General features: G+C 38.4%; 1 protein-coding gene across 2 annotated transcripts in view; it reads left to right on the top strand.

Annotated features, from left to right (window-relative positions):
• The window catches only part of SNTG1 (syntrophin gamma 1), a 340,050-nt gene that overhangs the window by 252,876 nt on the left and 73,642 nt on the right, over positions 1-13,532 (top strand). For both annotated transcript variants that reach the window (XM_047842783.1, XM_047842784.1), the window contains exons 12-13: positions 3,549-3,665; positions 4,956-5,027. In XM_047842783.1, the coding sequence (XP_047698739.1) occupies positions 3,549-3,665; positions 4,956-5,027 (189 nt within the window). The remainder of the gene's footprint in view (positions 1-3,548; positions 3,666-4,955; positions 5,028-13,532) is intronic.

Here is a 13,532-nt window from a genome sequence, read left to right on the forward strand (position 1 = left end):
AAATCATCGCAATGTGCAACTTTAAATATCTTATAATTTTATTTGCTGATTTATACCTCAATAAAGCCGAAAAATAGGCAAGCTTCTAAAATCTTTATCTTAAAATTGTACATGTGGAAGTCCTCCTGTCATTTCATATGCAAGGAAAACCATTCCCTTTTAATTATCCTTGCTTCTAAAATATCCCCTTTGAAATACTCATGCCTATATTGTCCATTTGGGTTTTTAAATTTTTTTAAAGATTAAGTGATACAGTTTTTCTTTAGAATTATCATTTGCTGTGACATGTGTGGGAAGCATTTACTAAAAATGTCTAGGTCTCCTCAACCTTATAATTATTTCACAAGAGTCCCGGTAATGATGAAAATCAAAAAGTGCCTTAGAAATCTCTGCACAATTAAGAACTTTGCTTCCTTGTTTTGGAACAGAAGATGATAAGGGCAATCCTTGGCCTGGAGAGCAAGCATTCCCTGGAAGAAATCCCCCTTACAGCTCGGATAATCCCATTTTTATTAGCTATATCCTGAGCTCTTCGCCCAAGGCTCCACTCAGTTCAAAATAATAAAATTGTATTCATTGATATTTCTTGAAAAATACCAGTATCTCCTTCCTAATATTTCAGCTTCCAGCAAATTATAGAGGCAGGAAGAGACAACAAACTCAAATTTCATAGCCTTAAGAAGCTGAAATATTTCCTTTTCATGGTTATGTATACCACTCGATTCTTTTTTCTCCTGCCAATACAGAGAAGTCATCAGCCTAGAGAAACTATACGTTTTATCAACATGAGTTTAAATGAAAGACTCTGACCTAATTGTGAAATGATGTTAACGATTGAAGGTGATATAATCTGTAATAACTAAAATTCTATCCCATTGCAGTGGCCCAATAATGACAGTGCAGTTTAAACCGTATTTATCAGAATACTTTCTTCCTAGAATACTCACAAAACTCTCTGTTAGTTTAAGGTTGTTATAAAGCTATTACTAAGAATACACATTGCGTGCTGTTTTAGATGAGTTTTTGTAAAACATAATGCATGTAAGGAAAGCTCATAAGTCAGAGATCTGCATCTTGATTATCCAAAGGCCGAACCCCAGCATAACCACATTCTAGGTCAAGAAAAGCAGATGGCTAGCAACTCACATTTTCTCCCCAGGTTGCATTCTCCCAGTAACAACTAGCTTGTTGTCTTCTAACGTAACCATTATCCTGACAATTATGGTGGTGATTGTCTTGCTTCACTCTAGTACTTTTTTGGTTTTTTCCCAACCAGAAATGCATTCCAAAAGACTCGTTTATCTGAAACAAATTACTTGTATGTGTTATTCCACGTCCACTTCCTTCAATTGGCATTATGTTCTGTGAGATTCATTCATGTTGTTCCGGATAGCTCTAATTTACTAATTTGCCTGATGTATTTATTTTACCATAAATTATTGCTAGTTTCATCTATGAAATATTTTGAGGATACACAGTTTATTAATATTTCAAACTATTGATACATAGGTGGGACTAAGAAGAAGAACCTGCGTGAATATTTTTATACATGTACCTAGTGCACATGTATGCACATTTGTGTTGAGTTGATGTTAGAAGTGGAGAATCAAACTTACCAGATTTACACAAGCTTTTACATTACTGCATGTCCTCAAGAAAATGTGTGTCTTCCTGTCTTTTTAACTGCATCCAGTTCGGGAGATACACAGGAAAGACATAATGTTTTAAAATTGTATTTCTTGTAGTTTAATGGCTTTAGGGCCTTTAATTCATTTTGAGTTGAGTTGAGTTTAATGCATTTTTGCATATGGTGTGAGATAAGGATCTAAAATGATTCTCTTGCATGTGATTATCTAGTTTTCCCGAGCCATTATACATTCCCCATTGTGTATTCTTGATCTTTGTTGGAGATCAGCTGACCCGAAATGCGTAAGTGTATTTCTGGGCTCTCTCTTCTGTTCATTAGTTTTATCTGTCTGTTTTGACACTAGTATCTTACTGTTTTGGTTACTTTGCTTTGTAATTTTTTTTAATGTTTATTTATTTTTGAGAGAGACAGAGACAGAATGTGAGTGGGTTAGGGGCAGAGAGAGAGGGAGACACAGAATCCAAAGCAGACTCCAGGCTCTGAGCTGTCAGCACAGAGCCCAACATGGGGCTCAAACTCACAAGCGGTGAGATCATGACCTGAGCCGAAGTCAGATGCTCAACCGACTGAGCCACCTAGGCGCCCCTTGTTTTGTAATATTTTTTGAAAGCATGAAGTAAAGTGTCTCAAGCTTTGTTCTTCTTGCTCAATATTGTTTTGGTTATTCAGTCTTTTGTAGTACCATATGAATTTTAAGATATTTTTTCTATTTCCACAAGGAGTGGCTTTGGGACTTTATAGGGATGGTCACTTTGGATATTAGGAATATTTGTTAAAAATAATTCTTCTAAAAAATAACAATAATTCCTCTAAGATATGAGCATGGGAAGTCTATTTCTCTGTGTTTTATTTCTCTCTGTAAGTGAGCTGATTGTTTGGAATTAGCCTCTAGGCTGGACGTGGCTAGGCTTGGGTCCAGGAGGAAATTCTGGCTCTGGCCAGCTCCACGTGCTTCCATCTTGGGTATGCTTTCTTCATGGCAATGGCAGAAGCACAAGATACTACAACTTACTTTTGTCATGTGCATTAATATCACATTAGTCACGACAGATCTCATAGCAAAAAAAAAAAAAAAAGTCTAAGAGTAGGAAAGAACATTCTGTCAACCATAAAACCAAAGTAAATGACATGATCTGGGAAATATATCCTCCCAGATATGTCTACCACATAAAGTTGTGGTAAGAGATAAATGAAATGACGTATGTGTATACATTTTTGGGAATATAAATTTCATTGAATAAATGCTTATGTATATGTTTGAGCTTCAGAACAATCAAATGATTGGAGGAGGAGTGGCTTATCTCCCATGATTTCTTTTTGGGAATTGATCCACCAATATTTAAGATCTAAAGACCAAAGAGCTGTTGTCATTGCCATTTGATATATAAATAATGTTTGAATAATCTATGTTCATCTTAGATTGGTGACTAAATCAAGAAAAGCTATCATCCCATCCTGTCAGGTAGAGGAGAGATGTGGTATACCACACCAGTGGTCATCACATAGGGTAGCTCTTTTTGACTTATCTCCTTTACCCTCTTAAATAGTTTTATCCTGGGAGCACATCCTCATTGTAAAATGCCACTAATTGAGAAACGGGTAGGATAAGTTGACAAATTTCATTACGAAGAAACATTTTTATAGTAGCGGTGGTGGAGGGGGGAAATATTACTCATGCCCAGTTGGACTGCATAAACAAATGCTTGATAAGTGCTGATGGAAACGTAAGCTCTCGGGAGTGGTTCACATCCACTTATTGGAAAGCTTATGTGGCGTATGTATTGTTTCTCATCAATTCATTTGATAATGTTATGGGAGAATTAAAATACCCAAGATACACAAAGTACGCATCTGTAATGAGACTTTTGTTGACAGCGAATCATATTCCATTTTCCTACAGATAGTCTACATGGGCTGGTGTGAAGCACGGGAGCAAGATCCTCTACAGGATCGAGCATACTCGCCAACATTTCTAGCCCTGAGGGGATCCTGTCTTTACAAGTTTCTGGCACCTCCGGTAAGCGTTTTTGTCACACAGTTTTTATTTTTCCCGTATTATCATGACAGAGTGACATCAATTTGATAATGGTAAATAGCGTATTACCAATATACGGTAAAACCGTGGATCGCGAGCAACCTGTTCTGCGAGTGTTCCGCAGGGCAGCAGACATTTCTAGTAAATTTTAACTTGATCAGCAAGGGATGTCTTGTAATTCACGTGGTACTCGACAGCGAGTGTCACATGATCATGACTTAGCCAATGGTTCTTGAAATTTGCCTTGATATACAAGTGCTTTGGATTACAAACATGTTTCCGGAACGAATTATGCTCACAAACCAAGGTTTTCCTGTATTTTGCAAATAAGATACAGGGGAAAAATAGAAAACAGCTCAAATGTTTCTGAAAATATCTTACTAAAGATATATGTTCTGGCGTTAAATATTTACTTTATAACCCTGGAAAAATCTAGAAGGCATTTCTGTTCAGGCATTTATGAGAGTCAAAATGTGCTTATTATCTATTTGACACAGGTATGTCTAAGGAAAAAAAGTAGCATTTTGATATCTGTATTCTAGTCATTGGACTTTGTATTAAGTATGTATGGGTACCTATTGCACCCAAGGTCTTTCTTTTGGAATCACGTACCTTATACAACAGTAGATTCTTAATAAATATTTATTGAATATGAATATCAATTGCCAGACCACTCACTTACATAGGGTTTTGGAAATATCGAATCTGACCTGCTGTTATTTTGAATGACTATGTCTATACAAAGTTCAAAGCACCCGGAAAGGAGGAAAAAAAGCTATTAATATTTATACATTTTACTATATTCCTACTCTGAATAATTTCATACGAGTAGACAGACAAATGCACGTTTCAAATGTAAGATATAAACAATGTCTTTTTTAAAAAATTAAAGCCAGTGTTTATATTTAGGACGCTTCTTTGTATGTAACTGGTTGGTAAACTGGGAAATTACTGTGCGTGAGAAATAGAAATCCTTGGTATTTTTATGTAAATCATACAGTATTTAAAATATATACATACGTTGGGCAAATGGAGATGGTTACACATAATAGAAAACATTTGCTGAAAGAGGAGGAGAAATGGCAATAAAGCCTAAGAGAGAGGACACCAAAACACCACACATGGACCTCTATGAGGATAGCTTCACAACTGAGATCATGTACTGCAGGTGGGAAAGTGTCATGGTGTGCCATATTATCTAAGTACAATAAAGAGGGAACTAGGGAGTGTGTTTCTACAACAGATGACATGTCAGTTTCTCATCTTTTCAAGGTGACAACGTGGGACTGGACCCGAGCAGAGAAAACATTCTCCGTGTATGAGATTATGTGCAAGATTCTCAAGGTATGATCAATACGTGACGAACATTTTCAGGGCTCTTCCTTAGCAGTAGCTCTGAACTCATAAGTGGCCTGTGAAAACAAATGGGGCAGCGGCATAAAAGATAAAGACAGAGAGAAGAAAATATACATATAAGAGACAGAAGGCAGAGAAGTATATAAGCACTCTCATATCAGCTGGAGTAATTAGGAAGCAGATACTGCAGTCCCTCGATCTGGGGAGAGGGAAGGAAGAAGCTTGGTAGGAGGTCATCGAGGGAGAAGCAGGAAGTTCGATCGAAAATAGTGCTAATTTAAACCTCAATTATTATCATCTTTTTTTTTTCTCAGTAAAATACAAAAGGAAAAGTCTTGGATACAACTTTGAATGAGAAAATGCAGAAAATATAAAGGCATGTGCAAAGAAAGATATATATATTTTTTAATCTCAGAATTAGGTTATCTATCTGAGTATGCAAAGAATATACACTTATAAATCAAAGTCCTGTGTTATACACAAGAGTATTGGACTAGGAAGTTATGAGAATTCCGTAAAATTCCAAATGGTTTCTGTAGCCATTTTTAAGAATCAGAATGGGAAAAGAAGAATCAGAGTGGGAATAATTTATAAAACCTAACTAATAATCTACATTCAGTTTCTACTCTGGGGTCTGTAAGCTTGGAAGTACTACAGATGAAAATTAAATCTTTGTTCAGGTTGACCTTGTTTGTGTAACCAAGGAGAACTAAGTTCCTTGCATTTTCTATCAGTTATTTTCTTCTAGTTAAAGGGTCAGTAGAAAATGCTGGAACATGTGAAACGTAAGTGAAATGCATCAGAAGTGTCCTGCAGCAGAAAAACGGGCAAACAAAAATGATTACCTCAAAAGGGGGCATAATTTTTCTTCCCCATAAAATAATCCTTGACTAAAATTGACATTCAGAGCAGCACAAGAGCTAAATGAATATATAGGTCATTGTTTGCTCATCACTGGGTATGGTTTTAGTTCTATTTAGGGATTTATGGAGGAAGGGCAACTCTGAGCTACTTGAGTTGGTTGTTAGTAAAGAAGGCTCTGGCAACTCCTAAAAGATGTACTGGTGTCTGAAGATAAGGAGAACATACTCAACTCCGTTTTTTTTCAATAATTACCAAAAGGGCTAATGAAATTCTAATTGAATCTAATTGAATGAGATTCTAATTGAATTTTTTAGGGAAAAAATGGTGGCATTACGAAGAAAGAATTAAAGAGAGAGACGGGGGAGATGGAAGAAAGGAAGGGAGGAAGGAAGCATGAAAGAGGGAGAAAGAAAGATACAGAAAGAAACCCAGAAACTCACTCCTCTACAAAGTATTCCCTAGTCGTACATTAATTTGTCCCTTCCTTAGCCCTACGTTAATGTAGCTTTATCAGAGTAGTAATCCAGCATGCATTTCTGTATTCTTGTGTAGACTTAAATTATTTCCTAACCATTTGCCAAGTAGCTACATGGTCTTTATAAACCTCTCAAAAAAAAAAAAAAAGCTGATTGAACATCTAAAAACAATTCAATTTATCATAATATTTGAAATAAGGACAATATAAGGACAACTTTAAAGGAGAGAGAGAATATGTGTGGCTCCATATAAACATTGAATATTTTATTTCTTTTAAAAAATTTTTGCAATATTAGAATTATATGGCTTATAACCTTTTTCATGTAAAAATATGTCTTAAGATTTTTTTATGTCGATCAATAGACTTAGAAAAAAACTTTGACCTTTTGGTGGATTTCATCTGTCCCATCATTTGGCCATATTTATTTAGTCAGTCGCTTACTTTTGCTGTTTAGATACTTCCTCATGTGTTCTATCAGACATCACAACAATGACTCTTTGATTTATATAATAGATAATGGTTGAATATTTGATGTATACAAGACAATCTGCTAAGCACTTGTTCTGTGGTTGGGAAAAAAAACCCAGAAAATGTCCCTGGTTTCACTGAACTTACATTTTATTAGGGCGACACAGACATTAAGTTAATATGATGGCACACACACACAAAATAGATAGCAAAGAATTGATCTTTGCCCAGATACTTTTTAAAAAGTTTTTTTTTAATTTTTATTCATTTTTGAGACAGAGAGAGAGGTGGGGGGGGGGGAGACACAGAGAGAGAGGGAGACACAGAAACCAAAGCAGGCTGCAGGCTCTGAGCTGTCAGCACAGAGCCCTACATGGAGCTCGAACCCACAAACCATGAGATCTTGACCTGAGCTGAAGTCGGAGGCTTAACTGACTGAGCCCACCCAGGCGCCCTACCCACAGGCTATGTAACTTTCTAGTTATTTCTTTTAGTCTAAATTCTGAGTTTTGGAAATCCTGAGTTCAAAATATTTTAACATAGTCAAGATGTTAGGCTCAGGGATCTAAATTCCCTCCTAGAAAAGCCAGACCAATTTCTACTACCATTACAAATATCTAGAAGGGCCCATACATTTGCACTCTGCCCAAAGTAAATACAAAGGGCACTTCTCATTTTCCTTTGCACATAAAATTTTCTATAAGCTCGTTAGTTGCTTTGGGAAATTTTTTACAGAAGTTAGTGAAGCCTGGAGATAAACATTTTTAGACATTCAATAAACTCTATTTCTACTCTCACTTGTGATATGTAAATGAGAAAGCTCTCCTATAATTGATCAATATAATACTAATATTCTGTGCTTCACGGATTTGCATTTGACATACAAAATTTTCTGCCAAGGATTCTCTTTCCCAAATGAAAATTTCATATAACACAGGAATAGAGAAGTGGAATAAAACTCAGTGCTAAATGGATACTTTGCCTGCATTCAGATCAGATGGTTGGCTTGACAAGGAACCCAGCCTCAGAAAGTTTGGTCTGGGGAGCAGTTATAAAGCAGGGTCTTCTGTAACCCAGCCACCTACCGTCCTCAGGTAACAGTCCTGTGCAGATGTGTATGTTGTAGACTTCAGTCTCCAGAAAGGGATATCTCAGGCATTTAGAAAAAAATGTTCAATGTTTATTTATTTTTGAGAGAGCGAGACAGAGCATGAACGGGGGCAGAGAGAGAGATGCACACAGAATTTAAAGCAGGCTCCAGGCTCCGAGCTGTCAGCACAGAGCCTGACATGGGGCTCAAACTCACAAACTGTGAGATCATGGCCTGAGTTGAAGTCAGATGCTTAACCGACTGAGTTACCCACATGCCCCTCTCAGGCAATTTTGAAGGCACAGTTTAATGATCTGGACCACAAAACATCTGGCCTGGACCGCTAATAGAGAAAATCCTCTCCTCTCTCTTCTGATATGAGGCTATACCAGGAATAAGAAAACTAAAGCTACATCATAGTTACCCAGTGTATGCGGTTTGCACATAGGTGCCAGGTTTTTTTGTTCTCAGTTTCTTGATATAATAATTTACCTAATTTTTACACCATCGCTATGAGGCAGTTATTATTTTCATTTTGCAGATATGGAAACCAAGGCAAAGAAAGGTTAACTAAATAGCCCAAAGTCATTATAGCTGGTAAATGTCAGAGGTAAGGATTTGAATCTTGCAGTCTGTCTCAAAACCTGTGCTCTTAAATATCATACTATATTCCCTCTCTCTCTTTCGGTATAAGCAATGATAAATTGGGAAGGGATGACAGTGAGAAAGCCAGCCAGCTCCTGGTGAGAAAACAAAGGCTTCAAAACAAGAGATCTTGCCAAAAACTGACAACTTTGTTACCAAGTACATTACCCTTCACAAATACATTCGGCATGTTAGACTTTGATTTCTTTTGTTCGGGGGCGGGGGGGGGGGGGGGCGAAGAAAGCATAGGTTGCTGCGAAGGTTAGCAGTTCTTTAATCAATATCTTTTTATTAATTAATTCACATTACAAATACTCATGAAGCACTCTCTATGTTGCCAAGCACTTTATTCGGAATTAGGGATTCCATACAACTGGACAAGGGGGCTGAGTTCACAAAAAGCCTAGCTGACTAAAGACTTTAGGAAGGGCATGTTGGAGGAGGCCTGAAGTAAACTTGAAATCTAAAGGATTATTCAAGGGTTCAGATGACGTGCTTTGGTTGGGATTCGGGTTTGGTGAGTGGGACAAGGGGCGCTGTGGGGCACTGTGGGGCACGGGAAATAATGTGTTAACTTGTTCAGGTGTGTAAATAATCATGTGTCACTTAAACACCTAAAAAGCGCTCAGCATGGCTGTGATGCACTTAGCTATGAAGCCAATGTTGGCGTTTGGGTGGGGGAGAGCTGTTAAAAGACAGTAATAAGGAACATAAAAGTTACATGAAGAACAAAGGAGCGCCCAAATGATTTCAAGCCTGAGCAATGACTGAGTTTGCCTTTTTCAAAATAGTCTTCTAAGTGCAGCAGGAGATGAGATTGGAGGCACCGGGCGGGGGGGTGGGGAGTGTTCCAGGGCTGCTGCAAAGATCCTGGGGCAGAGACACACATTCCAGCAAGTCTTGAGCAGTGGACTAGAGAGGTGAGGGCAAGGAGCAGAAGGGAAGACTGCACAGAGACCGGTGGTGGCCATTCCACTCATGACAGCCACATACCTACAAAAAAGGCCTGTCCTCTCTCACTGCTCTGATTTATCCGACTCTTTGGGAAAAATGATTGCCTGAGTTCTAACTCTAATGCGACAGTGTAGTTGAATGTGGCTGGCAAACGACTCACCATGTGTTGGATTCTGGACTCGTCCTTCAAGAAAGCCTCAAATTCTGGGTCACGAAATTCTGTCCTCTTGCCTAGTCTACCAAAACCCAGGTTAAACCTTCTGCATTTGCCTCAAAACTGACATACACCTCTCATTCTTCATCATATTTGATGATCCTGTTTCCTGCTTACAAAGCCTGTCAGCTCCACAAATACCCATCGGCAGGCCTGTCCTAGATATGGTTCTCCTCACTTGTGTCTAAGGCCCGCTCCTCCTGTGTAAAAGGTCTTACCCGTCTGTCTGGCACAGGGGGGACCCCAGCATTTCTACCCTGATGACCTCCAAGGTGCATGTCCTTCCCAGACCCCGTTGCACCTGTCTACTGGCATGCCTGAAATCTCAGGTGTTCCATGTCTCAAGTTTAGGAAGGACTGTTGGTGAGGAACCCGAAACACCATGGAGATTAGAGGAAAAAGGAAAAAAAACCAAAAGCTAGAATCCTGTTTCGTTTTCTGAAACTAGAAGAAGCAGCAGCAGCGGCCAACAGATACTTTACATCAAGTGGCAAAACCAGTACTCTAGACAATTAACTGACACCACACTGATTCTCGGCATTGGCTAGACTTCCATTACTGATCAACAGCGGTTGTTTAGACGTCCTGGGCCCTCTCACTTGCTCAATTTGGGGCCTCCATTACTAAACACAATTATAAAACTAAGAGCATAAAACGGGGCATGAAAGTGAATATTTAGAATGAGAAAAAAATCTCAATACGGAATAATTTTAAACGTTGAGAAATACCACAAAGTTCGGAGCATTTGTAAAAGTGCATCGTATTTTTTATTAACTAACACGATTTTTAGTACTTTTCCCCTATGCTTGTGGGATACTGTGTATTCTCTGATCATCTCTTCAGACGAAAACAACTTTACAACATTAGCTTCCATAGGAAAGAGAAGTTACTCCTTGTGTTTTGTCCGTATCTCACCGGGCACCCGTGTTACGTGCCCCCTGGAGAACACCCAGACTCCTATGCTCAGGTACAGCTCCTCATGTAACCTGGATCTCATCCGACAGCCAGCTGACTTTAGGAGTTCATGTCCAATGGTCAGATTCTCCTAGTGAGAGAATGACAGGACCTATCTGCATGATGTGGAAGTCAAGGCACAATAATTGTCCTGTCAGCCGGTCACACATGGGGAAACACAGGAAGAGTGAATGGAGTATGTTGACCTAGTTCAAAATAGTTGAATTGTATGCTGTTGTTAATAGAAATGAACCTCCTAACATCCCGTGGCTAGCAGACCCTGCAAAAGTGGAGGGCTACTTGGTTTGTAGATATTTCAAGCCTACCCCTTTCAGAGCCAGCATTAGACTGAGGAGGAACAAGCCTTTTTGAAAGACCATCTTTCTCATTTCATTTTTAGGACACTAATAGAGCATGTATTAAGTTTCAATTCTTGATAAAATATACACAGTGATCACTGTAGTCACAGCGATATTCTTACAAAATCATTTTCAGAAAAAAATACCAAACTATCATGGCTGGCTGGGCTGAGTAAGGAGAGCTTTCAGATGTGGGTTGGTGGGAGATGGGGAAGAGAGAAAGGAATGGACCAACTAAGTAAACTTGGGGAGTGGGAAATCGGAGCCTGATTTCTCACTGTCACATGTGAGAGTTGCACATATGGGAAGACGGAGTAGAATAAACCCAATAGCGCTCGATCAGAATTAGAAATACTGGTATGCGATTGGGTATACACACACACACACACACACACACACACACGTGCGCGCTATAAAATAAATGCAGATGTGTTTATACACATTTACAGAGATGTGTGTGTGTATCTGTGTGTGTGTGTGTGTGCACATACAGACCTTACCTGCCCCCTGAAATCACCTAGATCAGAGAGTCCCCAACCGCAAGGAACAAACCCGGCATCCAGGTATCCCTTTCTTAATACCATCCTCCAACACAAAGAGCCAGAACTCTAGAAAAACCATTGATGGCTTGACTGCAGCACAGAAAGTGAAAGAGAAGATTAAATCATTTTATTGCCCCAGGAAAACAGAAAGTGCTCAAATGATGGAGGCATGTCAAAAGACACAGAAGCTGCTTCAAGGGCATCTTTGGGCAAATCTGGGACAAACTGATCCTCAAAATAAATGGTAGAAATGGATTATAATCCAGTGTCTAAAACAGGAAACCATGAATCTATCCTCATAAAGATAAGTAAATAACTGGAAAATTTAATGAGAAGCACAACACTTACATAGCTTCAGAGGACCTCCCTACATAGTACTGACTACAATTTCAAGAGGAAAAAGAGTAACTTTACAGGGGACTTCACAATCTTAACAAGTTGATCAAAATGGACATTTTATTAGTGGAAGAAATCAAAAGCATTATGTCTGATAGTATGATAGTAGAATATCACAACTAGAAGAATATCACGCCTCCTGAAGAATATCCTCCTGAAGCTGTGTAATAAACCTAATCTAACCATGAGGAAACATCTGGTCTAATTTAATGTAATAACAGGGAAATCTAACATAACTTAATCTAGTACGATGTGATCTAATCTATTCTAAACATGAGTAAATGTCAGACAAACCCACGTGAGGCACAGTCTACAAAATAAACCTGCCTGCAGTCTTCGATAGTGTCAAAGTCACTAGAGTCAGGGCAAGACCAGGCAGTGTTCCCATTCAAGGCAACCAAAGAGCCATGAAAATTCCATCCCAAGATGATTCTCAACCGGTGAATCATGAATGAAGTATAAGGACCAGAGGACAACAATATACAATGTCAAATTCCTTGTTTTTTATGGTTATATTGTAATTATATGGGTGAATATCCTAATGTTCTTGTTTGTTAAAACTACACCAGAAATTATGGGGCTGGAGGGTGATGAGGTGTCACATTGGCAATTATCAAATGGTTCAAGAAATAAATCTTTGTAATTCACATGCAAATTTTCTTTGTGTGATTGTAATAAAAATAGGACATTTCAGGACTTGCTAAATAAAGAGAACAAGAAAAACAAGCTTGCCTCATGTAGGGTAAATGCAGCAAATCATGCCTAAAACGGCGATCTGGCTGGTAAGGAACATTCTAAGACAAGACTGATTAAAATTTTGCTCACATACAGAATAACTAAGAAGAATTATTAAAATGAGTAGAATAAAGAGACAAATGGCAAAAAATAATTTTATCCAATTAAAATAATGGACTAGTCTCCTTTTAGAGAAAAACGTTTTTAAATTAGTGAATTGACCTATGATCTTCGTATGTCGATAGCAAATAGTTACTGTGTTGGTAATCAAAGCACTAAATCCAATATTATCATTCCTTTCACCCCCACTACTGGCATTTTGAACAGAAAAGATCTGTTCCAGAAGTTTTTGTCATCTAATTTAATTAATTTATTTTTTTAACATTTATTTATTTTTGAGACAGAGAGAGACAGAGCATGAACGGGGGAGGGGCAGAGAGAGAGGGAGACACAGAATCGGAAGCAGGCTCCAGGCTCTGAGCCATCAGCCCAGAGCCTGACGCGGGGCTCGAACTCACAGACCGCGAGATCGTGACCTGAGCTGAAGTTGGACGCTTAACCAACTGAGCCACCCAGGCGCCCCTGTCATCTAATTTAAAATAAGAGCAAAAATAAATGAATATACAGTAATAGACAAATGTATAATATATACACGAATGCAAATCTGGCGAGAAAAAATGTAGAAGATAACATGTGACATCAGACTGTACTGATACAATTATTAGGCAAATGCCAATGATTTGTAGAGACAAAAATTCTTCCAAAGACTATAATTTAGATAAAGAATTATGTTA

This window comes from Prionailurus viverrinus, chromosome F2 (assembly GCF_022837055.1).
Source record: "Prionailurus viverrinus isolate Anna chromosome F2, UM_Priviv_1.0, whole genome shotgun sequence".
NCBI lineage: Eukaryota > Metazoa > Chordata > Mammalia > Carnivora > Felidae > Prionailurus > Prionailurus viverrinus.